Genomic DNA, 27,862 nt, shown 5'->3' with positions numbered 1-27,862 from the left:
GGTCAGTTTTGAGTCCATTGTTGTTTATCTTTGCACTTGAAGCCCTTCCACATGACTTTAGAAACGGACTCCCGTGGGACTCCCATGCTGAAGATTTGGTGTTGATTGCAGAGAGCGAAAGGGAGGCGGAGGAAAGGTTTAGGAAGTGGAGAGATGGTATGGGGCACAAGGGCTTAAGGGTAAATGCAGATAAAACAAAAGTGATATCTAGGGTTGTAGGTGGTACTGTCAAAAACAAGGGAGAGTGGCCATATGCAGTTTGCCACAAGGGCGTGGGAAGTACAGTAATTCCATCTTGTGCGGTGTTTGTGATAAATGGGTGATTAAGAGATGTAGTGGTATCAGAGGTAGACCGAGATAATGCTGATTTTATGTGTACAGCGTGTCGGGGAGAGCAGGTGGAGATAGTCAGACGAGAAAGGATTGAACTTGCTGATGAATCTCTTGAATGTGTGGAAGAGTTTTGTTATTTGGGAGACATGTGTCCTGGGGGTGGGGCTGGAGCAAGCTCTATGGCTAGGGTAAGAAGTGGTTGGAAGAAGTTCAGGGAGCTCTTGCCTCTCCTGACACTGAGAGGACTCTCCCTACGTGCTACGGGGTCTTTGTATGCAGCATGTGTTAGGAATGTAATGGTGTATGGTAGTGAGACCTGGGCAGTGAGGGAGGAGGATATTCGTTAACTCAGACGTACAGAAATGACAATGATTAGGTGGATGTGTAGTGCATCCCTGCATGCAAGGTCTGAGGGGGCTGGGTTTACGATGGAAGAGTTGAGAGGTAGGATGGGACTGAAGTGTATTCGTGTTGTGATGAGGAGAGGTAGATTGAGATGGTTTGGACATGTGGAGATGATGGAGGATGATACTTGGGTGAGGAAGGTGAGAAGTGTTAATACTGGGGGTGGGGTTATGAGGGGTAGACCGAGAAAGACATGGGACGAGGTCATTAAGTATGACCTCAGGGTTAAGGGACTGAACAGGGAGGCTGCAATGGATCATGCAGCATGGAGAGCCGCCATTAGGTGACCAAGGCTGATCCACCCCTGTACCGGACTTCCTGAAAACATGCCACATCCACCCACCTCCTACTGAATGCCTCAACGACTTCCCCCGCTCATCCCCTCAAACTTCCCACATTCCGTGAACCCAACCTCATCCCCCTAGGTGATTTACTGTCCTCAGGCTTGCTCTGAAAGTGAGTCTTGTATCTGGTCATAGTCAGTATTAATAAAGGGGGGTAGAGATACCACAGGCCCCACTCACTGCACAGTCCCAGGTCCAGGCAATGGACCTGGGACCCCTAGCCCACAAGCTTACCAGTGGCTGTGGTAGTGGCCTCAGGGCACCACCGAGGTGCCCCGAGGCCACTATTAATTTTTTTTTTTTTTTTTTTTTTTTTTAAATAACAGAACGGAGGAAGGAAAAACAAATGGAGAAAAAAAAATAATCCATACACCAGATTACTGGTGTCCTCTGTTCATAAAATATCTGTAACAGTTAGACTTGAAGAGTTGTAGGTTGAAATTTGGAGGAAAACAACTCTGGGGAAGCGAGTTCCAGAGAGATGCAGTTCGGGGAATGAAAGAATTCTGATAGGCAGAAGTTCTGCAGTATGGTTGAGTGACATTCCAGTCATGAGCGCTACCAGATGCCCGTGTAGCACGAGGGAAGGCATGGAGAGGTGGTACCATGGACGCAACTTCGTCTGAGCATTTGCCAAAAAAATATCTGTAAAATAATGCAAGGGAGGCAACATTCCTTCTTACTTGCAGGGGAGGTAGTTTATATGTAATGGCAGGGTTGTTAATGATTCTAACAGCTTTATTCTGAATTTTGTCTAGTTGCCTTAATGCAACCTCTCCACAACCATTCCACAAGGGTGAGCAATATTCAAGCTGAGAGCGCACATGACTCTTATAAATTATAGCTAACTGCTCATCGGCGAAGAAGTTACGGACTCTGTACAATAATCCAAGTTTCTTTGAGGCGGTTTTAGCAAGTGATCTGACATGAGAGGTCCAGCTGAGGGCACTGTTAAGTGAGACACCAAGAATTTCAATACTTTTGGAGATGGGAATATTAGTAGCACTGAAGGTAATGTACGAGTCTGGCAATATCTGTCTATTGGTAAACTGTATATATTTAGTTTTACTAGCATTAAAAGAGACAAGGTTGTTTTGTCCCCATTCACTGATTGTAGATAGATCTTCATTTATGGAGATGGCTGTATTGAGTTCAGAGGTAGAGATATTAGACTTTGTAAATGGATGTCTGAGTGTGAATGAACTATGTAGTGTTGAGTCATCTGCATATGAGTGAATGGGATTGTGAGTGACAGATAAGAGATCATTAATATGAACCAGAAATAGGGTTGGTGCCAGAACTGATCCCTGCGGCACGCCAGCGTTAACTGAGTGGAAATTCGAATATACATCATCTACTTTTACTCTTATTTTCCTGTCACTAAGATAAGAAGAAATCAAAGGAACAAAAGACGTTAGTCCATAGCAAGGGAGTTTGGACAGCAGGGAACGGTGCCATACTCTGTCGAAAGCTTTAGAGATATCAAGAGCTACTGCATGAGTTTCTCCAAAAAGATCTATTGATTGATGGATGGTATGAGTTAAGAGATTGAGTATGTCAATGGTGGATCTTTCGTGGCGAAAACCGTATTGTCTATCATTAATTAAGTTGTTGGATTCAAGATGTTTAACAATATGCTTATTAATTAAAGTTTCAAATACCTTACCAAGAGAAGATGTGATAGCTATTGGTCTGTAATTGGAGGGGTCAGACGAACTTCCTTTCTTCGGAACTGGGTGGATATTGGCTTCTTTCCATGAATTTGGGAATAAAGAAGTACGTATGCATAGTCTGAATAATTTAGCTAGGACAGAGGCAAGTTCAGGGGAACACTTTTTCAAAACAATTGGCGGAATTCCATCTGGACCTGGAGCTTTGTTGGTAGGTAAATTGTCTAGGATGGATTTTACAAATCTTGTCTGTATTTTAAGTGGGGCAATTTCGGGAGAATCAAGTTCCAGTACTGAGACATTCTGGCTGGTATCATCTATGGTAGAGTTTCTTGCAAAGGTACTAGCAAAGATATCTGCTTTCCCACGTGGGTCATTTGTAATATTGCCATCTGAAGATTTTAGTGGGGGAATGGAAGATGACTTGTTAAAGTTATTATTGAAAGAATTAAGAGTTGACCAGAATATTCTATTGTCATTAGGGTTGTTAAGTAGTTTTGATGCTTGCTTTTGAAGAAAGTTTGATTTAGATAGATTTAATACAGCTTTTGCATGATTTCTAGCAATTTTAAATTGGGAGAGTGATTCAGGTGTTTTTGATTTTAAGTAAGAGTTATATGCTAATGACTTTTGGGCTGTTGCTCTGGCACAATTGCCATCAAACCATTTTGGAGAGTTTGATCTTTTAGTGAATTGTTGACTTGGTATGAATAAATCCATACCAGCTAGTATTAAGTCACAAATGTGGGACTGGGTAGAATTGGGATCACTAGAGAAGAAAGACTGCCATGGAACATCAGCAAGATAATTTCTAAATCCATCCCAGTCCGCCCTGTCAAAGTGCCATCGGGTCACCCTGACAGGTTCGGAATGGGGAGGTGTAGGAGGGTTAACTAATGAGGCTTTGATGAGATTGTGGTCAGAGGATCCAAGTGGTGACAGTACCTCTATCCTGTATTGATCGGGATTATTTGTCAAGAATAAATCCAAGAGATGGGCATTATGGTCAGGATTATCAGGTATTCTGGTTGGTTGCTTTACCAACTGGGTGAGATTAAACGATTCCGCAAATAGCTCGCATTCTAGACCAGCGTCGTCAGTCCGGGCAGAATGCAATAGCCATTCAACATTGTGTATGTTAAAATCACCCAAAATGGTAATTTCATTGCCAAGGGCAAGGTCAAGGTTACTCAACTGAGTGGATATGGAATCAAATACACTGGGTTCCGAAGAAGCATTGGGGGAACGATAAACTACACAGATATATTTGGTAATGTTTTGGCAATTTAATTTATATAATGAGTAATCAAAACTGGATGAAGTGAAGTTTAAAATAGTATCAACTGCATATTGGGATTTGATATAACAACAGGTGCCGCCCTTGTTTCGAAAGTTTGTAAGGAGATGGTAACCGGGAAAACAAAATGGAGATATATCGGTAGAGGGTGAGATTTGTGGTTCTGTGAGGAAAAGGGCCAAAGGGGATATGGACTGAAGGAAAAAATGAACTGAGTTTAAATTCGTGGTAAGGCCGCGGATGTTGGTAAAGAATAAGGCCACACCGTCACCTCTTCGCCGACGAGCATTCCCGGAAATAGCAACAGTCGCTGCTGGCACAGTCGCTTGATAGCGACCGGGAGGACCCTGTGCCTCCAGCCCTACCCTGCCGGTGGTGGCAATCCGAGATACCACCTCATTTGATTGTGAGATTGCAGCGGCCATTACTAAAGATGTGAATAGAAGGTGTGATATGTTATGCGCATGTAGTGTGGTGTAGACAGTTGAAGGTAGAGGTATTATGAGAGCATGCTGGCCTACTCTCTGTGTAAATGAATGCACTGAAAATGTTCAGAAAAGGGAGATGGTCAGGATCAAGTCCTGAGGGCTGGTGAAACGGGAGCTCCAGCTCTCCCTATCACCAGCTTGCCATCAACCTCGGGAGTACTGCCCTGTTCGACTGGTGCTACAGTCTACTCCTATATATATATATATATATATATATATATATATATATATTGGGTCTGGTTAGTACTTGGATGGGTGACCGCCTGGGAACACCAGATGCTGTTGGCATCCCTACGTGTCAAGTGGGGTTGGTGGAGGATTAGTGCCCATCCCTGTAAAAACAATTAACTCTAAGCCCTTGGCCACCCCATTTGGGATATATGGCGTCTGGCAATGAATGAATATATATATATATATACTGTATATATCTATGTATCTATCTATCTATAGCCCAACGCCCTAATCCCGCAAAGGGTGGCCGCAGACAAAACTCCTCCAAGTCGCTCTGTCACCAACCATTTGACGACCCTCCCCCCAACTCACCCCCTCCTCCCTCATATACCTCTCAACTCCATCCCTCCACCTCATCTTCGGTCCACCCCTCCCTCTCCCTCCCTCCACCTCACCTACATACACCCTTTTAGTCAGTCTTTCATTCTCCATTCTCTCCATATGTCCGAAACACCTCAGTGTATTTCTCCTAATCTTCTCAACCACATCCATATACACCCCACAACGTTCCTTCACTTCTTCATTCGTCAACCTGTCCCTCCATGTCACTCCACATGCTCCTCTCATGTAATTCATTTCTACTGCTCTCACTCTTAACTTGTTCCCCTCTTGCAGAGGCCACATCTCGTTTCCATATGTCAGGGTAGGGATCACAATACTATCATGCAATGACTTCTTAACTTTCATACTCACCTCCCTATTCCTCATCACTGCTTTCAGTGAACCAACAACCTTCCTTCCCTGCTGTACCCTTTCATGCACTTCATCTCCCAAAGTTCCATCCTTACTCATCACACTACCCAAGTACTTGAATGCACTCACATTCTCCATATCCTCACCATCCAACCTTACTGTACATTCTGTGACTTCATTCCTCTCAAACACCATAACTTTACTTTTGTTTACATTAAGTTTCAGCTTCCTCCTCCTACACACTGTCCCAAATTCATTCACCAAACCTTGCAACTCCCATTCATCTTCACTCAACAATACTGTATCAGCAGCAAACAGCAACACCGGAATCTTCCAAATCTCACCCTCATTCATCAGAGCCACCCTCACATCCACTGCCCTACCTTGCACTGCCTTTACAACCCCATCCATGTATATATTAAACAGCCATGGAGATATCACACAACCCTGTTTCAGTCACACATTGAGATCAAAGAACTCACTCAACTCACCATCCACTCGCACTGTAGCCCTAGCTCCTTCGTACATACTCTTCACAGCACTCAACAATTTCCCCTCCACTCCATATATTCTTAATACCTTCCACATACCTTGCCTATCTATTGTCAAAAGCTTTCTCCAAGTCCATGAAGGCAGCATACACTTTCTTTCCCTTCTCTAGATACTTCTCCACTAAACATCTTAGAACAAATATCTGATCTACACACCCTTTTCCCTTCCTAAATCCCCCTTGTTCATCTCCAACTAGCTCCTCTGTTATATGCCTAACTCTATCAATGAGTATTCTACCATATATTTTACCAGTCACACTAAGAAGGCAAAAACCCCTATGGTTACCACATACTTCTCTCTCCCCTTTTCCTTTGTATAAAGGAACAATTATACCTGATTTCCAGTCCTCTGGAACCCTTCCCTCTTACCAAGCCAATCTACACAACTTCCACATCCGCTCCACAACAATCTCACCCCCATACCTCAGCATTTCACCACACACTCCATTAATTCCTGCTGCCTTTTCCGACTTGATGTTCTTCATTGCTTCCACTACTTCTGCCCTACTGATCTCTTCCTCCCTCCTCTCATCTCTTCTTCTCCCAGCCATTCTCCAACCACTTATACTCGCACTGCTCTCACTCTCTACATTCAACAAATCCTCAAAGTGCTCCTTCCATCTCCTCAATTTCTCTTTCTTCTCCACCAGCAATCTATTATTCCTATCTTTCACTCCCCTACTATTTCCCCTTTCACACTGCCTTACTTTCTTTACCTCCTTCCAAAACAATTTCTTACTCTCCCTCCATTTCACACTCAGATTCCTCCCAAACTCTTCATCCACTTTCTTTTTACTCTCCTTCACCAGTCTCTTAACCTCCCTTCTCCTGCTCACATATACCTCTCTCTTCTCTCTCTCATCTTCTCTCCTACCTCTCCTCGCTAACCATTCACTATATGCCTTCTTCTTTTGTTCCACAGCTCATTTCACCTCATCATTCCACCAAGCTGTCCCTTGCACACCCTTGCATCTCCTCCTCACTCCACAAACCACTTCACATGCTGCGCCTATCTCTTCCGTGAATATCTTACATACGTCTTCCATCCCGTCCATCTGCTCTAGCTCATACCTTCCCAATCTTTCTTCCACTATGCTCTTATACTCTGCCATTCTCTCACTATCTTGCAAATTCTCCACTCTTCTCACAGGAGCTGTTTCCTCCTGTCTTCCCCTTCGTCTCCTCATCCATTTTCTTTGTAGCTTTACCTTGGCCATCACTAAGTGATGGTCAGAGACTCCATTCCCCCACCCTCTCCACACTCTTGCATCCAACTACTTGTCTTCTCATTCGCTCATCCACACACACATAGTCTATCATTGCCTTTCGTTCAACAAGTTCACCATCCATCCTTTTCATTACTCTGTGTACCAGTGGATCATCTTATGCCGAAAGTAGGTGTTGGCTATTCCCAACCCCTTACCAGCACAGAAATCCACCAATGCACTACCATTCCCATCTACTTCAGCTGGCACACCCCACTGACCAACCACTCCATCCACTCGTACATTCCCAACTTTGCCATTCATGTCTCCAATCAAAAGCACTCTCTCACTCCTCTCAAATTTGTCCATACATGCTTCTACTCTCGCCCAAAACTCATCTTTCACTCTTACCACTCGGTCCTCTGTCGAAGCATACGCACATACAATCGCCCACGCTTGTATATCTACTTTCATCCTCACCCATACAATCCTAACACCCACTGTTCCATACTCTCTTATATTCTCCTTCCACTTCTTGCTTATTTTATATATATATATATATATATTGCCAGACGCCTCAATCCCGTTTGGGGTGGCCACAAACAAATCGCCTCCAAGTCGCCCTGTCCCCCGCCATTTCACTGCCCTGCTCCCAACTCACACCCCCCTCTCTCATATACCTCTCCACCCCATCCCTCCATCTCATCCTTGGCCTCCCCCTCCCTCTTCCCCCCTCCACCTCACTCACATACACTCTCTTCGTCAGTCTCTCACCCTCCATCCTCTCCACATGGCCAAACCACCTCAGTGTGTTCCTCATAACGCTTCCTATCACATCCACATCCACACCACAACGCTCCTTTATATCCTCATTCGTCAGCCTGTCTCTCCACGTGACTCCACAGGCTCCTCTTAAATAACTCATTTCCACTGCTCTCACTCTTGACTTGTGTCCTTCCAACAATGTCCAAGCTTCACTTCCGTACGTTAGAGTTGGTATCACAATACTGTCATATAGTAACTTTTTCACTTCCATGCTCACTTACCTGTTTCTTATCACTGCTTTCAAGGAACCAGCAACCTTTCTTCCCTGCTGTACCCTTTCAAGCACTTCACCCTCCAAACCTCCATCCTTACTCATCACACTACCCAAATACTTAAACGTACTCACATTTTCCAATTCCTCACCATCTAACCTCGCTGTACATTCACTAACTTCACCTCTCTCAAAGACCATCACTTTACTCTTCCCTACATTCACCTTTAGGTTCCGTTTCTTACACACTCTCCCAAACTCATCCACCAAGCCTTGCAGCTCCCCTTCGTCTTCACTCAACAACACAGTATCATCTGCAAACAACAGTACAGGGAGTTTCCAAACACTATCCTCTCTCACCAGGGCCACTCCAACATCCACTACCCTACCTTGTACCTCTTTTATTACCCCATCTATGTACAGATTGAACAACCATGGAGACATGACACATCCCTGTTTCAAACCAACTTTCAAAGAGAAAAATTCACTTAGTTCACCATCCACACGCACTGCAGCCTTCGCACCATCGTACATACTCTTCACAGCATTCAACAACTTCCCATCTACTCCATATATTCTTAACACTTTCCACAATCCTTGTCTATCGACCCTGTCATATGCTTTCTCCAAATCCATGAAAGCCGCATACAACTTCTTTCCCTTCTCTAGAAACTTTTCCACTAAAGATCTAAGAATGAATATCTCATCTACACAACCTCTTCCCTTCCTAAAGCCTCCCTGTTCTTCTCCAACTAATTTCTCTGTTCTTTCTCTAACTCTGTCTATAAGTATCCTACCATACACTTTTCCTATTATACTAAGAAGACAAATGCCCCTATGATTACCACACACTTCTTTTTCCCCTTTTCCTTTGTACAAGGGAATAATTATACCTGACTTCCAATCCTCCGGGACTCTACCTTCCTCCCAGGCCAATCTGCACATCTTCCACATCCATTCTACTACTATCTCTCCCCCATGCTTCAGCATTTCACCACACACTCCATCAATTCCTGGGGCTTTCCCCGATTTAACTGTCTTCATTGCTTCCACAACTTCTATCCTACTGATTTCTTCCTGTCTTCTCACCTCCCTCCTTCTCCCAGCCATTCCCCAGCCACTTATACTCGCATTACTTCCATCCTCTACGTTCAACAATTCCTTAAAGTGTTCTCTCCATCTGCTCACTTTTTCTCCCTTATCCACTAGTAATCTACCATTTTTATCTTTCACTCCCCTGCTAACTTCACTTCCACCCTGTCTTACTCTTTTCACTTCTCTCCAGAACATTTTCTTACAGTCCCTCCACTTTACACTCAAATTCCTTCAAAATTCCTCATCCACTCTCTTCTTACTCTCTCTTACTAATCTTTTCACCTCTCTCTTCCTTTCCACATATAACTCTCTCTTCCGCCTCTCAACTTCTTCCACGCCCCTATTTCTCACCCATTCATTGTATGGTTTCTTCTTTTGTGCCACAGCCTGTTTCACCTCTTCAGTCCACCACGCTGTTCCTTGCACCCCCCTCCGCCTTCTCTTCCTTCCACACACCACATCACATGCTGCACATATTTCTTCTGTAAATATCTTACACACACCTTCCACGTCTCCCATCTGCTCCAATTCATATTTGCCCAATCGTTCCTCCACTTCTCTCTTATACTCTGCCTTTTTCTCATCCTCTTGTAACCTTTCCACTCTCCTTGCAACTACTCCTTCCTCTCATCTTTCCCTTCCTCTATTCCTCCATCTCACTTGCATCCTAATTCTGGCCACCACTAAGTAGTGGTCAGAAAGTCCACTCCCCCAACCTCTATACACTCTTGCATCCTTTACACATCTTCGCATCCTTTCATCCACACACACATAATCAATCATTGCCTTCCTTTCATTCAGTTCACCACCCACCCTTCTCATCACTCGCCATGTATACCTGTGGATCATTTTATGCCTGAAGAGGGTATTGGCTATCACCAACCCCCTCCCAGCACAAATGTCCACTAACACACTCCCATTCTCATCTATCTCGGCAGGCACACCCCACTCACCAACTATTCCATCCACCTTCACATTACCAACTGTACCATTCATATCACCAATCAAAAACACTCTCTCATTCCTTCCAAACTTTTCCATGCACATTTCCACATTTGTCCAGAACTCTTCTCTCACTCTTCTAGCACGATCTTGCGTTGGCGCATACACACACACAATCGCCCACATTTGTATTCCAACTTTCAACTTTACCCACACAATCCTTGACCCAACTGATCCATACTGTCTTATGCTCTTCTTCCATCTTTTACTCACAACTATACACACTCCTTCCTTTGCCCTCTCATTCTCATCTACTCCTGCACATATACCCCATCCATACTCCCATTCTCTCACACTTTCTCCTCTCCATTTTGTTTCAGTTATTCCACATACATCCACTTTCGCACCCTCAAGCACCTGGACAATCTCTCTCTCTTTCACCTCATCATTCGTTCCTCTTATATTCCATGTACTCATTACCAAGTCCTTTGTCCGGTCCTGGGTCGTCATCGTTTGGTCAGTCCTTGTCCGAGGCTTCTTGTTTGTTTTTTAGATAGTTGTTTTCCGGGGAGGGGCACTAACTCTCCGCCATACATATATATATATATATATATATATATATATATATATATATATATATATATATATATATATATATATATATATATATATATATATATATATATATATATATATATATATATATATATATATCCATCCATCCAATGTCCAATCCTACATTGCCTCATGAGGAGAGTAGGAGCCTGGGGTTAGGTAGTTGGTCCCGACATTTAAGATGAGAGTGACCAGCCTTATTCATCCCTGAGTGGCATTACATGAGCAATCAACCCCAACCATCCCTTGGATATAAACCTTCACCGGCTCAATCCGACTGGAGCGCAATAATTACTCACTAAACCACCAGGTGCCAAAATTTGGTTATATGGTTACTACCCAGCATAGTAAATGGTTTCCTAGTGTACAGGAAACCATCTGGCTTGCCACTCAGTGTAGAGTCACCCACAGGCAGAAGGAACAGGAAAGAATGAAGGAAAGAAAGACAGAAGGGGGAGCGTAAAGTCACCCATACGCAGAAGGACAAGGAAAGAATGAAGGAAAGAAACAAAGAGGAGGATGGAAAGAAGGAAGGAAGGATGAAGACTGTATATAATTTCCTTGGAAGGAATGGTTTGTGGGCTTCTGGTCTTTGGTTCCTCCTTCCTTAAAAAAAGAAAAAGAAAAAGAAAAAAGAAGGAGGTGGATGGTTATTGCGATTCTTAAGAAGTAAACTAATACCATGGGAATAGGTAGGGCTGAAAGCCTGGGAGCTGGCCCTCTATAACACTCCCACATGAGCAGCTCAACCACATTTACAATTTCAGGCTGAGATAACTACACATACATATCTCTTCTATACAACCACAATCTGTTCTGTGGGGTATGCCAGACTTACTGGATTTGCATGACAGCTGACCAGCAAGAACGAAAACTTCAAATTGAAATTTGAAGTCCTAAGTCAGGTTGACAACTGTTAGGGAATATGGACATTTAAAAACCTGCCCAAGTTACTTGTTTGTAGTACAGTGTTGGTGCTACATGGCATGTCATTATTAATTTGCTAATTGAAGAAAGGCTTACACATGCATATATGTCCAAAACCTTCAAGTACATGAACATGGACATAAAAAGAGTCACAAGCAACCATGAATTATTCTGTTCTTCCCATGAAAATTCTTAGGTCAGTGTTAGAAAGTGTCTCTATTAACCCTTGTCAATCTTTAATTTTTTTCCATGTGAACAAAATGGGCAGGATTTAGCCTGAATAAAAAAGATTTTCCACAGCCAAAAGAGATTGTGGGTTTGTGCTCACATTAACATATTTGTGTATGACATCCATACTTAAAAGCACAGTAAATGGACCCATTGCAAGATCTACAAGTCGTGGCCCATGCTTACTTCTTGTCTCCTTCTTGACCACCAATGCCATAAGATTTCTGCAACACTGTCGAAACCTCTTGCTATTCCTCCAAAGTTTCTCCACCGCTTTCCTATAACGACCTCTCTCCACATACCTCATTGATTCTTGTCTAATTCTTTTAGTTTTCTGAAAATTAAATTATAATTAAAAGTCAAACATCATAACTGAATACTGATGAAATAAAGTACAGCAGCTAAATTATTAATAAAGTGCTTCCCATACACACAGTAAGTGTAAATCAAAGACGTTCACATACACAAAATGTACAGAATGAAGTAGGTAATAACATAATTATTAGCAAAGCTTCACTATCACTAACACCTAACCCTTTAGTGATTTATTTTACATATAAGTTATGGTAATTACACATCCTAAGCACAATTTATCTATATATAATATATATATATCTATCTATCTATCTATATTCTATCTACCTAAACATTATATAAATATATATATATAGCTGTTGTCTCTCTCTCTCTCTCTCTCTAATTGTTGCCTCTCCTGACACTGAGAGGGCTCGCTCTCCCTCCATGCTATGGGATCTTTGTACACAGCATGTGTTAGGAGAGTAATGCTGTACGGTAGTGAAACCTGGGCAGTAAAGGAAGAGGATATTCATGGGCTCAAATGTACAGAAATGGCAATGATTAGGTGGATGTGCAGTGCGTCCTTCAGTGCAAGGCCTGGTGGGCTAGGTTTACGATGGAAGAGTTGAGAGTTACGATGGGGCTGAAGTGTATTGGTGTTGTGATGATGAGAGGTAGACTGAGGTGGTTTGGGCATGTGGAAAGGATGGGGGATGATAACTTGGTGCAGAAAGTGAGAGGTGTTAATGTTGGGGGTAGCGTAGAAAGAGGCAGACCAAAAAAGACCTGGGACGAGGTCATTGAGTGTGACCTCAGGGTTAAGGGATTAAATAGGGAAGCTGCTAGAGATTGAGCAGCATGGAAAGCCGCCATTAGGTGACCAAGGTCGACGCATGCAAGCATGTTGAAGCCTTCAAAAACGAAAAGGAAAAGGAAATTAAAATCACATATATATATATATATTGTGGAAAGTGTTAAGAATATATGGAGTAGATGGGAAGTTGTTGAATGCTGTGAAGAGTATGTACGATGGTGCGAAGGCTGCAGTGCGTGTGGATGGTGAACTAAGTGAATTTTTCTCTTTGAAAGTTGGTTTGAAACAGGGATGTGTCATGTCTCCATGGTTGTTCAATCTGTACATGGATGGGGTAATAAAAGAGGTACAAGGTAGGGTAGTGGATGTTGGAGTGGCCCTGGTGAGAGAGGGTAGTGTTTGGAAACTCCCTGTACTGTTGTTTGCAGATGATACTGTGTTGTTGAATGAAGATGAAGGGGAGCTGCAAGGCTTGGTGGATGAGTTTGAGAGAGTGTGTAAGAAACGGAACCTAAAGGTGAATGTAGGGAAGAGTAAAGTGATGGTCTCTGAAAGAGGTGAAGTTGGTGAATGTACAGCGAGGTTGGATGGTGAGGAATTGGAAAATGTGAGTACGTTTAATTATTTGGGTAGTGTGATGAGTAAGGATGGAGGTTTGGAGGGTGAAGTGCTTGAAAGGATACAGCAGGGAAGAAAGGTTGCTGGTTCCTTGAAAGCAGTGATAAGAAACAGGGAAGTGAGCATGGAAGTGAAAAAGTTACTACATGACAGTATTGTGATACCATCTCTAACGTATGGAAGTGAAGCTTGGACGTTGTTGGAAGGACACAAGTCAAGAGTGACAGCAGTGGAAATGAGTTATTTAAGAGGAGCCTGTGGAGTCACGTGGAGAGACAGGCTGACGAATGAGGATATAAAGGAGCGTTGTGGTGTGGATGTGGATGTGATAGGAAATGTTATGAGGAACACACTGAGGTGGTTTGGCCATGTGGAGAGGATGGAGGGTGAAAGACTGACGAAGAGAGTGTATGTGAGTGAGGTGGAGGGGGGAAGAGGGAGGGGGAGGCCGAGGATGAGATGGAGGGATGGGGTGGAGAGGTATATGAGAGAGGGGGGTGTGAGTTGGGAGCAGGGCAGTGAAATGGCGGGGGACAGGGTGACTTGGAGGCGATTTGTTTGTGGCCACCCCAAACGGGATTGAGGCGTCTGGCAACAGATAGATAGATATATATATATATATATATATATATATATATACACTCAACCCCCTGCTATTGCGCCTAATTGGTCACAGGAAACGCGCGTGACAGCTGAATATGCGATAGCTGAACTGAACAATGGGAAAATTTCTAATTGGTTTTTCGGTGGCCCATTTTTCTAACTTTTAACCACTTTATGCCTGCGATTTCCTGCCAATCTCTCCTCCAACATGAAATAAAGCATTATTATATTAATAATAACAGTATAATGAATAAATAAACAACATAAAAGGCCATCAAACTTTTATAAGGATTAAGGCTTGGGTGGTTTGATGGGTTCAGAGGCTTGGGAGTGGCTTAATTACCGCCAGATCTCTTTAGCTGTCTCCATGATTTCTTATTGTCCACAGCTAAAGGGGGTATCACAAGGTACATCGTATCAGGAACGGCCAAGGAAGATTTAAGAGGAATAAAACTTGCAAGCTATCAAACACGTTCCTCATACTGTTGCCAGAGCCCCGTCTCAGTTGTAAACACGTGATGACTATCGATATCACAGTTTTCTCGGCATAGGAAATATTAACTCTTTATAAGGGTTTCAAAACGATTGATATTTATTCTAAAATACAGTATTAATAAGTATTCAGTGTTAGGCTAAATTTCAATGCTGTAGTACGATATATTCTTTCGAGTCGAATGGGTTTTGTTCACACTGTTTTGCCTGTTGTATCCTCGGCAGGAATCCGATCAGGTGCATTCCAAATGCCTGTGGTATCATCGACAATTTTACCATGTTACCGTTCCGATTAACCATCGTATCCTCGGCAAACCTCATATGAAGTGCCATGTGAATAAGTTTCGCTCAGCCTGTCTTCAAACTCGACGTCTGATAGCGGTCTTGGGGTGTGTGATAGCATGTATGGTTGTGCATTTGATGTGTGCGCAATAGCAGATAAACGCGATAGCTGAACACACGATAGCAGGGGGTTGAGTGTGTGTGTGTATATATATATATATATATATATATATACAGTAATCCCTCCAATATCCGACGTAATAGAGCCATAGGCAAATCCGGATAGTGGTCCTGCCCGGATATTGGGTCCCAGCTTATGGACTTGTACTTATGGATCCTAACTCAGAAAAACACCTATACAACTCCCTCTGGACATGCATTGCACCTATTTAAGACCCAAATCACGCCAATAAGGTACATAAAAGACTGAAATAAATGCAAAAGAACCATAAAATGAGGTTTTAGAGATGAGTTTATACAATATTAAACATTCTGGGTACTTACAAGTCCCTTGCCCCTGGACTGGTTTGAACCGCCAGTTTGCAGTCCACAGTTAATCCTCTGCACTCTAAATTCTAATTTCTTAACACTGCACAACACTGTAAATTCCTGTGTGTTCTAGTGGCGAGGTATTGCAGTTTATTCACTGTATATTCACAAAAAACAAGCACCTGTGGCTTGCACTGCTATGAGCATCTGCTCTCGATCAGAGTTAGACTGTGACTGTTGATGCTGGCGGGGAAACAGAGTTGCCAGATCGCAACGGCCACATTACCAATCTGCTCAACTTTCATTACCAAATTTAACTTTTCATTACCAAATTCGTAAAGCTAGCATTTATTCTTCACTAATTATATATACCGCTTCCCGTTCGATCAGCGAAGTTAAGCAACATTGGGTCTGGTTAGTACTTGGATGGGTGACCGCCTGGGAACACCAGATGCTGTTGGCATCCCTACGTCAAGTGGGGTTGGTGGAGGATTAGTGCCCCTCCCTGTAAAACAATTAACTCTAAGCCCTTGGCCACCCCGTTTGGGATACATGGTGTCTGGCAATGAATGAATGACTGAATAATTATATATACAAGTGGAAAAACATGTAATCACTCTCCTTATAATTAACACCATGTTGATTATTTTCACACTATGTGGGGTAGCAGATTAATCAAAGAGAGCAAACAATCCACCATCTACATCCTGTGTATCCTCATACATGTGAAAAATCCATTTGGTAATGAATTATTCTGATTCATTACCAAACGAATTTTTCATTACCAAATTGGCCCACAGTTGGTAATGCAAAATACCAAATGGCAACCCTGACAGGGGAGAGGGGAGGGGGAGGAAGGAAGGGGTGAAGGGACCATGGTGTAACAGCTGTTTGGCGCCAGGCGGGAATTTCAAATTACAGGAGGGAAAAAAGTCAGATTTTTTTCGAATTTTTTTGCGGTTTTTGGCCTATTTTGGGAATATTGGATCCCAGGATGATTATGTCCGGTTAGTGGGGATGTTCGGATATTGGGTGTTCGGATGTTAGAGGGATTACTGTATATACACATATATATAGAGAGAGATAAAGATAGACAGATAGATAGATAGATAGATATACTGTATGTATATATATATATATATATATACACAGTCGGCGCAATGGAAGTCTGGACCCTCTAATTCGCACCATATATTTGGTAGAGTCCAAGAAATATTGTAGGAAAATTCCTATAGTCGATGGATTTTTTTCTGGTGGCTTCTAGCAACTTGGCTTACCACCAAATGCTGTGAGATTATGAGCTCAGTGCCTGCCTGACTTTGGATGGGAAAGCACGTCAGATTTTCTTGTCCTGCCTGGCACTTGTTAATTTCAAAGCTATCGTTTTCACACCCTCCTCTGCCTTAGTGGATCATTGGAGATGGGTCCCAAGCCATTAACTGATGTAGAAAAAGCCCGAATTTTAACTGAGAGAGAGGAAAATGTAAAAATTAAGGATATTTGTATTCAAACTGGGCGAGGAAAATCTACCGTTATGACACTCCTCGCTGCTGCCCGCCACCTGCCAAAAAACACAATTCCCCAACATAAAGACAGGCTAGGACCTAAAAGGAAGACATCATCAACTACAGACAGGTTACTGAAGCAAGCTGTGATAAAAGACCCACGTTTGACTGCTAGACAGCTGAAAGATATGTACCCAGAATTGCTGAAAGATGTGTCTGAAAGAACCATTCAGCATCGACTTCAGAAAGACTTCAAGATCCCCAGCCGTACTGCTGCACTGAAGCCTCTCCTTAATTTTTACATTTTCCTCTCTCATAGTTAAAATTCAGGCTTTTCCTAAATCAGCTAGTGGCTTCGGACCCATCTCCAATGATTCACTAAGGCAGAGGAGGGTGTGAAAACGAGAGCTTTGAAATTAACAAGGGCCAGGGAGGACAAGAAAATCTGACGTGCTCTCCCACCCAAAGTCAGGCAGGCACTGAGCTAATAATCTCACAGCATGTGGTGGTAAGCCTGTCAAGTTGCTAGAAGCCACCAGAAAAAAATCCACCAACTACAGGAATTTTCCTACAATATTTCTTGGACCCTACCTAATATATGGTGCGAATTAGAGGGTCCAGACTTCCATTGCACCGAATGTATATATACAGTAATCCCTCTACTTTCCGGACACCCACTTTCCGGACATCCCCACTTACCGGACATAATCATCCCGGGATCCAATATTTCCAAAATGGTCCGAAAACCGCAAAAAATTAGAAAAAAAAGAAAAAAAAAAATCCCACCCGTAACTTGAATTTGGCGCACACGGCTCGGGACAGCTTTGTTGTGGTGTGTCATTCCTCCGATGTCCACTAGAGTGCCCCTGCATCCTCCCCACTTTCCACCTGTCTCTCGTCGCGAGTGAACGCTCATCGTCATGGCTGCCCACGTGCTCGCTTTTGTGGTGGTACCTTACCTGCTGCAGGCACTCCTGCTGCTCTCGTGCCTCTCCTTCGTGTATGTGATGATGGCCCTGACGCCTGAGAAGAGGAACAGAGTGGTACTGACTCTGGAGAAGAAGCGGGAGATATTGGAGAAAGTAGATGCGGGATGGTCTTCTTCACACATCCTCCGTAAGTTCAACCTGGCCCGATCTACTTTGTTTCATATTAAGAGATCAAGAGACAAACTCATGCAGTACAAGGCTGACTTCTCGTCGAAAAGCAAACGCAACGTGGAGAGGAAGATGATGTTTACTCCCAAGTTTGCTGAAGTCGACCGCTCCACGTTGATTTGGTATCGACAGCAACGTGTTGCTGGTGTGATGGTATGTGGTACGGAGCTGAAGGCTGCTGCTGAGAAGTTCGCAAGGCTTCACGACGCCCTAGACTTCAGGGAATCCGAGGGTTGGCTCTTCGCGTTTAAGTTACGGCATGGCCTTACCAACCGTAAGTCTCATGGCAAAGCATTGGAAGCTAACAAGGATGGAGTAGAGGAGTTTCGGCACAAGATGAAGGGCTTGATTGACAGGGAGGGCCTCACTCTCGGTCAAGTCTACAACACTGACGAAGCTGGTTTATTCTATCACTCTTTGCCTACGAACACTCTAGCCAAGGAGACAGAGAAGCGTGTACCTGGCCGCAAGCTCTCCAAGCAACGGATATCTGCTTTGTGTTGTGCCAATGCTAACGGCATGCACCGGCTTAAGCCCGTTATTGTTGGCCGTGCAAAGCAGCCTCGGTGTCTTTGTGGGGTGATGGATGTCCTTCCTGTCGTCTGGTAACATTTCTTGAAGGCATGGTTCACAGCCCACATCTTCAAAGACTGGTTCCACCGCCATTTCCTCAAGGAGGTCATACATTACCAGATGGAGAAACTGGGAATCCCACGCGACCAGGTAAAGGCCCTCCTTCTCCTCGACAATGCACCTGCCCACCCGTGTGACAAGGACTTGGTGGCTGAGAATGGCCGCATTAGGTGCATGTTTCTGCCACCTAATACTACTGCTCTCATTCAACCAGTGGACCAAAGAGTGATCGTGGCAATGAAGCGCTTATACTGACAGAAGTTCCTGGACGAGGTGATGGTTGTTCTCTAGGACGAGGACGAGGGCAGGGAGGGACGGGACACGCGAGGCCAGCAGACTTTGGAAAACCTTCGCCTCAACAACATCAAGTCTGCCATTTACAACTAGGCCAGTGCATGGAAGGAAATCCCTGTCAAGATTCTAGAAAATGGTTGGTCTCGTCTGCTTCTCGGAATGGATGTGGAGTACGATTTCCTAGGTTTCGACGTGGATGACTTCCATGCACGTCTACGTGCGCACGGCGACGATGTTGATGTGGACGAAGTGCATGAGTGGTTGGATGATGATGAGGGCGATCCTGGGTATCAAACCCTGTCTGATATTGAGATCGCATCTTCAGTTGCAGGTGTCAGTACCCAGCTTGAAGATTTCGACAAGGACGGCAACGATGATGCGGACTCCTCTCAGCATGACACAACTCCAGCCATCCCCAAGCTGAGCGCACTCCGGGAACACCTAGAGTTCGTTCTGGACTACCTGGAACACGCGGACTGCGACAGGGAGATGGGGCCCTTGGGACTTGGGGAGGAAGTGCGTGCTTTCAGGCAGCGAATCATAAATCATCAGAATCGTCGTTCCTTGCGTCAATCAACGATTGACAGCTTTTTCAGGCCCGTGACCCCCGCTGTGCCCAGCCCTGGCTCCACTCCGTTGCCTCCCCAAGACAGGCCCTCATGCTCCGAGCCACAGCCCAGCACATCAGCCACGGTGGAGTCACCGCTCGATGTGAGTTTGCGTGTATCTTCCGAGCCGTCTGCAGCGGGTACGCCATCACCACGACCCATCGACGCACCCCTAGGTCACCTGCCAGCAATACTCTCAGACTCTGACAGTAATTAAACGGCAAGAACTTCTCCACTAGACTACACAGGAATTTAGTGTTTTGCAATGAAAGAAAAACAGTGCATACAGTATTGTAAAGATAGTAGAAATTTGAGTGAAAAGACAACATTTTTGGACTAAACTTAATGTAAATAAACTTGATTTGTTTTGAAATTGGTTTTATGAGCTGAAAGACTTAAAGTGCAGACTCACACACTTCTTAAGTTACAATGGAGCATAAGTAAGACAAGAGTACGCAGTGTGAAGAGAATGGACTTCCGAGTGCGAATGACTAAGTTCAGTGCAAGACTTCATGAGCAGTGTACTGCAAGTGCTTCAGGAACTCCTTCTTACTGTCAGAGTCTGAGAGGAGGCGGTTATTCATCGAGATGGCCATGGACTTGCTGTAAGTAGGCAGAATGTTTCATACTGTACTGTACTGTATTTTCCATACTATACTTACCTCAAACACCTCATTTCACTCTTTTAAGTCCCTTATTGGTGTGAATATGTAGTGTCTTAGGTGCTATGCATGTGCAGTAAGGAGGTGTTTTTCTGAGTTAGGCTAGGTTAGGGTCCATAACTACCAGTCCAGGAGCCAGGGACTTGTAAGTACCCAGAATGTTTAATATTGTATGAACCTACCTCAAAAACCTCATTTTATGCTTCTTTTGCATTTATTTCAGTCTTTTATGTCCCTTATTGATGTGACTTGTGTCTTAAATAGGTGCTATGCATGTCCAGAGAGAGTTGTATAGGTGTTTTTCTGAGTTAGGGTCCATAAGTACAAGTCCAGGAGGCTGGTGCCCACTATCCGGACAGGACCACTTTCTGGACATGCCTATGGCTCTATTACGTCGGATAGTGGAGGGATTACTGTATATATATATGCTTATAGAGGTTGGGGGAGTGGACTTTCTGACCACTACCTGGTGGTGGCCAGAATTAGGATTCAAGCAAGATGGAGGAATAGAAGAAAGGAAAGACGAGAGGAAGGAGTAGTTGCAAGGAGAGTGGAAAGGTTACAAGAGGATGAGAAAAAGGCAGAGTATAAGAGAGAAGTGGAGGAATCATTGGGCAAATATGAATTGGAGCAGACGGGAGACGTGGAAGGTGTGTGTAGGATATTTACAGAAGAAATATGTGCAGCATGTGATGTGGCGTGTGAAAGGAAGAGAAGACGGAGGGGGGTGCAAGGAACAGAGTGGTGGACTGAAGAGGTGAGACATGCTGTGGCACAAAAGAAGAAAGCATACAATGAATGGATGAGAAATAGGGGCGTGGAAGAAGTTGAGAGGTGGAAGAGAGAGTTATATGCAGAGAGAAAGAGAGAGGTGAAAAGATTAGTAAGATAGAGTAAGAAGAGAGTGGATGAAGAATTTGGAAGGAATTTGAGTGTAAAGTGGAGGGATTGTAAGAAAATGTTCTGGAAAGGGTGGAAGTCAAGTTGGCAGGGGAGTGAAAGATAAAAATGGTAGATTACTAGTAGAGAAGGGAGAAAAAGTGAGCAGATGGAGAGAACACTTCAAGGAATTGTTGAACATACAGGATGGAAGTAATGCGAGTATAAGTGGCTGGGGAATGGCTGGGAGAAGGAGGGAGGTGAGAAGACAGGAAGAAATCAGTAGGAGAGAAGTTGTGGGAGCAATGAAGAAAGTTAAATCGGGAACAACCCCAGGAATTGATGGAGTGTGTGGTGCAATGCTGAAGCATGGGGGAGAGATAGTAGTAGAATGGATGTGGAAGATGTGCAGATTGGCCTGGGAGGAAGGTAGAGTCCCGGAGGATTGGAAGTCAGGTATAATTATTCCCTTGTACAAAGGAAAAGGGGAAAAAGAAGTGTGTGGTAAGCATAGGGGCATTTGTCTTCTTAGTATAATAGGAAAAGTGTATGGTAGGATACTTATTGACATAGTTAGAGAAAGAACAGAGAAATTAGTTGGAGAAGAACAGGGAGGCTTTAGGAAGGGAAGAGGTTGTGTAGATCAGATATTCATTCTTAGATCTTTAGTGGAAAAGTTTCTAGAGAAGGGAAAGAAGTAGAATGCAGCTTTCATGGATTTGGAGAAAGCATATGACAGGGTGGATTGACAAGGATTGTGGAAAGTGTTAAGAATATATGGAGTAGATGGGAAGCTGTTGAATGCTGTGAAGAGTATGTACGATGGTGTGAAGGCTGCAGTGCGTGTGGATGGTGAACTAAGTGAATTTTTCTCTTTGAAAGTTGGGTTGAAACAGGGATGTGTCATGTCTCCATGGTTGTTCAATCTGTACATGGATGGGGTAATAAAAGAGGTACAAGGTAGAGTAGTGGATGTTGGAGTGGCCCTGGTGAGAGAGGATAGTGTCTGGAAACTCCCTGTACTGTTGTTTGCAGATGATACTGTGTTGTTGAGTGAAGACGAAGGGGAGCTGCAAGGCTTGGTGGATGAGTTTGGGAGAGTGTGTAAGAAACGGAATCTAAAGGTGAATGTAGGGAAGAGTAAAATGATGGTCTTTGAGAGAGGTGAAGTTAGTGAATGTACAGCGAGGTTGGATGGTGAGGAATTGGAAAATGTGAGTACGTTTAAGTACTTGGGTAGTGTGATGAGTAAGGATGGAGGTTTGGAGGGTGAAGTGCTTGAAAGGGTACAGCAGGGAAGAAAGGTTGCTGGTTCCTTGAAAGCAGTGATAAGAAACAGGGACGTGAGCATGGAAGTGAAAAAGTTACTACATGACAGTATTGTGATACCAACTCTAACGTATGGAAGTGAAGCTTGGACGTTGTTGGAAGGACACAAGTCAAGAGTGAGAGCAGTGGAAATGAGTTATTTAAGAGGAGCCTGTGGAGTCACATGGAGAGACAGGCTGACGAATGAGGATATAAAGGAGCGTTGTGGTGTGGATGTGGATGGGATAGGACGCGTTATGAGGAACATACTGAGGTGGTTTGGCCATGTGGAGAGGATGGAGGGTGAAAGACTGACGAAGAGAGTCTATGTGAGTGAGGTGGAGGGGGGAAGAGGGAGGGGGAGGACGAGGATGAGATGGAGGGATGGGGTGGAGAGGTATATGAGAGAGGGGGGTGTGAGTTGGGAGCAGGGCAACTTGGAGGTGATTTGTTTGTGGCCACCCCAAACGGGATTGAGGCATCTGGCAATAGATAAATAGATTGATATATGCAACATACCATCAGGTCCATTAAACACCTTTACGAGTGAGGCCTCAGTGCCACCTTGCCGCTGCAGGTCTAAAAGGTGTGAAAGCATCACATTAGGTGATGTTTCCTTTAGGATTTCCACACCCTGACCCACTGCAGTGGGGGCAACAGTGAATTTATGTTAGTGTGACCACGATGGTTGACAAATACTGTACAATAATATCTCGATATATAATACCCCTAGATGCAATACCCTGGCTTAACGATGGGGGTAGAAATACCACCATACCCCACCTATCGAAGGCCAAACCCCAGTTTCACGATGGGTTTTGATTTTTTTTTTTTTTTTTTTTTTTACTGATTTTGATGATATTTTAGACAAAAATTGTGTACTTAGGTTGATTTATAAACTGTTTTTAGATTTAGATTAATGTGTTTTAGCCACAGGTGGGATGAACATTCTCATTTTGGGGTATGAACATTCTCATTTTGGGGTACAGTTTACTAAGCTTGATTTTTTCCAGACTTATATCTGATGACTTTCAGATTTTATTTGTTGGTTTTAGTGGGTTATTTACATGCGTTAGGCTTAGGTTAGCTTCCTTGACAGTGCATAGGCCACTTAGACTGGCTTTAAACTTGTTTTGGGGCTCAAGTGGGTGGGTTTTGGGCATCAATTGGCGGGAAACCCAAAGCTGGTAAACGCTCCACATTACTTTACATGTTAAACGTACCCCGATATACAATACCCCACCTAATGATGGGGTTTTACTTAACCAATTTCAGTACATCGTTAAACCGGGGTATGCCTGTATATGCAGAATAACAGTTTGCAATACAGTATACCATCACGTCCATTAAACACCTCTATGAACGAGGCCTTGGCGCCGCATCACCATTGAGGGCCTAAAAGGTGCAAGAGCATCACATTAGGTGGTTTCCTTTCGGATTCCCACACCCCGACAAATTGCAGTGGGGGCAATGGTCAATTAAGTTAATGCGGCCACAATGGCTGACTAATATATGCAGAATGACACTTTGCACTATACCATCAGGTTCATTAAACACCTCTAAGAGCGAAGCCTTGGTGTCCCCTCGCTGCTGCAGGTCTAAAAGGTGTGAGAGTATCACATTAGGTGATGTTTCCTTTTGGATTCCCACACCCCAGCCCATTGCAGTGGGGGCAATGGTGAATTTAAGTTAATGTGGCCATGATGGTTGACAAATGTATGCAGAATGACAGTTTGCAATATACCATCAGGTCCAATAAATAACTCTAAGAGTGAGGCCTCCGCTGCAGTGGGTTGGAGCGTGGGAATCCAAAATGAAACATCACTAATGTGAGAAATGAGAAGAGAATAGAGAAGAGGAGAACGGAAGAGAAGGGAAAACACACACACACACACACACACACACACACACACACACACACACACACACAAACACACACACACACACACACACACATTTCGACATGAAAATGTTGATTACTAATGTACCTGTACACTCTAATTATAATTCTTCCCCACATCCTTACTTAGGCATGTAATAGGAAAGGATTTTACTTACCAATTCTCCTCTTGCACACACCCAACACTCCTTTAATCTTCTAAATTCTTAAAAATATAAAAATAAATTTTTCCTGTGGTTTTGCTTAAGAAATAAATAATTGTACTTACTGTTGCTTTGACTGGTTGATCCCCTGGCTTGACATCAGCAGTATCAGAAGGAATCTGGGGAAGTTCTTCTTTAACCAGCACTTTCACTTCCTGCACCTCCTTAATGTCGGAAGATTCATTTTTGACCAGAGAATTGACTCCCTCATCATCCAACTTTTGTATTTTAGGTGGTCTGTCTTGCTGGATGTCTGAGTTGGTGCCAAGTAAACATTTTCTCTTTAGATATGGTACAAAAGGTAATTGACCTCTGTCATTTGAATCAACTGGGCCAATAAGGAGATTCATGACCTGTTGTTCTCTATATTCAAAGTTTGCTTTGGCTGTATTATAATTGATGAACACATTTCGACATGCATAGCAGATGAACACTAGTTCTTTCTTCACAGGTGATAATGCTATGTTCAGCTTATTCAGCAAACCTGAAAAGATCCAAAGAATTTATGGAACACAAGAGTAGGTATAACTGAATACTTGCCACACATCTGTCACTGATTAAAATACATCTAATACTGTACAACATATGCTTCTTATGTTCATCCAAATACACTGATAACAGTACTTAGACACTGAAGGCTGCAGTTCATTAGGTTTACGTGCAGAGAAGCCTGGGCCATGACGACAACATCAGCAACTATTCAGGTTTAAAAGTGCTTGGATAAGGCGACCCTCCACATTCGCGGGGGGTAGGGAACACCCTTCCACCCCCCCGTGAAAGTGGATTATCCGCAAATGCTTGGTGGACCCTCCAGTAAATGCCTCTACAGCAGCAAATCACTTGCTGTGAGCAAGTGTGCACATACTGTACCTAATAAACCATATCTGGAACCTGAAAGCAGCATAAAATAAAATAAGTCATCAGCTACATATTTACTCCAACTTCTTACAACCATACCCAGTAAATTCAGTCTTAGCTCCACAGAGGGGCAATCTGTGACTCCACGAGACCCGGGAAAGTTGATTTCGTGAATGTGGAGGGCCGCCTGTAATATTTTATGTTAAAAACAACACAGAAATATCAGCCCACATAAAGTACAGTGATGGATTTTTTCAGGTCACTGTTTAGTGCTATGATATTATGCTGTTCAATTTAACTTGCCTTCAACTACATTCAGGTACCATGGAATCAATAGGGCTAATGTGAACATTTCTTATCTGAGGGCTTGGGAAAATAGAATTCCCCAGAGATGGGGGCTAACAGCGCCTATAAAGTACCATACATGAGATATTTCTTTTCATTCCAATGACACCACAGGCATGGGGCGATTACAGGGGTATTGTAATCGATTACAATTACAATTACTTTCCAAACTTCAGATTACGATTGCAATTACATAAGAAGTAATCATGACTACAATCATGATTACATGTACAGTACTGTTTTGCACTATATAATTATGAGCACATTTCTTTTCTACTTGACACTGATTAAGTAAATAGCTGAACTTAGTTTTTAAAAGCAAAAACATCATCCAGTAATGTAAAACTGATATTTTCTAGGGATATATATATTATATGCAAATCATTTTAATAAGAACTGTCTGCGTAAGTAAGAACATAGGGTTAAGCTCTGCATAACCTATGGCGACTGTTACTCTGGATATAAATATACTATACTGTGCTATGTCCTGTAAGCTGTTCCTTTATTTTTTTGCCAGTTTGTAATACAAATGTGTTTTAATAATTCAGCCACCGAGACTTATCTTCACTTTGTCCTTGACCCTTGCAATCTATTAACTTTTCTACCAACTAAGGTCTTCCCAGGTGATATTATTCTAGCTTAGGTAGGATATTATATGGAAGCTTCTAAGTGATGACCTACAATTCACTTTTGTTTTCATATTACTTATGGACTTTTATGGTGTATATTTGACTGTTTGACACTGAACTACAGTATTTTATTCTTGACGAGTATTTGTGGAAGAATAATTTATCTGGGGCCTTGTAATCGTAAAAGTAACCATGATTACGATTAGAATATGAAAGTACAGTAATCTATTACGACTGCGGTTACTCTGAAAAAAATGCCTAAGTAACCGGTTACGATTACGATTACACAAAAGTCTGTAAGCGATTACAATTGATTACGATTACAGATTACGATTACCCCATGTCTGTGACACTGACCTTCAACCCATGAACTTCATAATCAAATATAACCTGGATATGGTGAACTGTTAGCTACCATCCTACATAACAAGATGCTTTATGCCAAGTCTTTCAAAAGTCTGAGCTCAAACAGTAGCACACACAAACAAACACATAAACACATACTCACAAACGGTCACACAAAAGCCAAAACATAACGTCACCCTCATAAAAAAACTGCCTAAATCATTTTTCGGCGATTTCTGGATTTTTGCCTAAATCAATTCTTCAACACGTGGCACACCTGTTGGTATGGCTGCCTTTGTCAGGTGTCAGTGGTCTAGGGTGTGAGTAGGTAAATATTAAATTAATATGAAAACTAAGAAAATGAGACTTTTTTTTTTTCAATTTCTTGAAAAGTAGAAAAAATGACCTAAGCAGTTTTTTTACTTGCTAAAAAAAAAAAAAATAAATAAAAAATAAAATAAAAAGGGGGTGGGGTGGGGGAGGGGGTAAAATGAATTCCAGCAAAAATAGTATGGTATATTCACTGACTCTTCTTCACAACTATAGCCTCTCCTAAGCTACATAATGTCTACCACTGGTAAAGCATAAAGTAATGTGGTAAGGAAAGGGAAAAGAAAGAATTTTAAATCTGTTCACAATCAAAAGTCTCTTCCAAGCTGAATAATTTCATACAGAAGAGGCCAAAATAAAATAAAACAAATCATGGTACAGAAAAGGTTAACATTTTTTCTTAACTTCTTTGGAACAGTGACATCAATGATACTTCATCTTATTCTTGCTACACCCAGACAATATCAGTCATTAAGGAGAGAATTTTGGCCTTTATTAATCTGTGAACAATAAGTAGTCACCCTAAAGCTCAGTAGTAATTTCATGCCTCT

At 42.9% G+C, this 27,862-nt stretch overlaps 1 protein-coding gene and 1 pseudogene across 1 annotated transcript in view; one reads left to right on the top strand and one right to left on the bottom strand.

Annotated features, from left to right (window-relative positions):
* Nucleotides 1-27,862, bottom strand: part of LOC145408169 (uncharacterized) — a 213,681-nt gene that overhangs the window by 162,290 nt on the left and 23,529 nt on the right. The window contains exons 2-3 of the mRNA XM_080278923.1: nt 24,870-25,288; nt 12,247-12,394 (exon numbers count right to left, since the gene is read on the bottom strand). Of these exons, the coding sequence (XP_080135049.1) occupies nt 12,247-12,394; nt 24,870-25,288 (567 nt within the window). The remainder of the gene's footprint in view (nt 1-12,246; nt 12,395-24,869; nt 25,289-27,862) is intronic.
* LOC145408349 (5S ribosomal RNA) lies at nt 15,996-16,118 on the top strand (annotated as a pseudogene).

Source organism: Coenobita brevimanus, chromosome 76, assembly GCF_032717465.1.
Source record: "Coenobita brevimanus isolate Jiangsu-jjx chromosome 76, ASM3271746v2, whole genome shotgun sequence".
NCBI classification, from domain to species: domain Eukaryota; kingdom Metazoa; phylum Arthropoda; class Malacostraca; order Decapoda; family Coenobitidae; genus Coenobita; species Coenobita brevimanus.
This window is presented reverse-complemented; position numbering and strand designations above follow the sequence as displayed.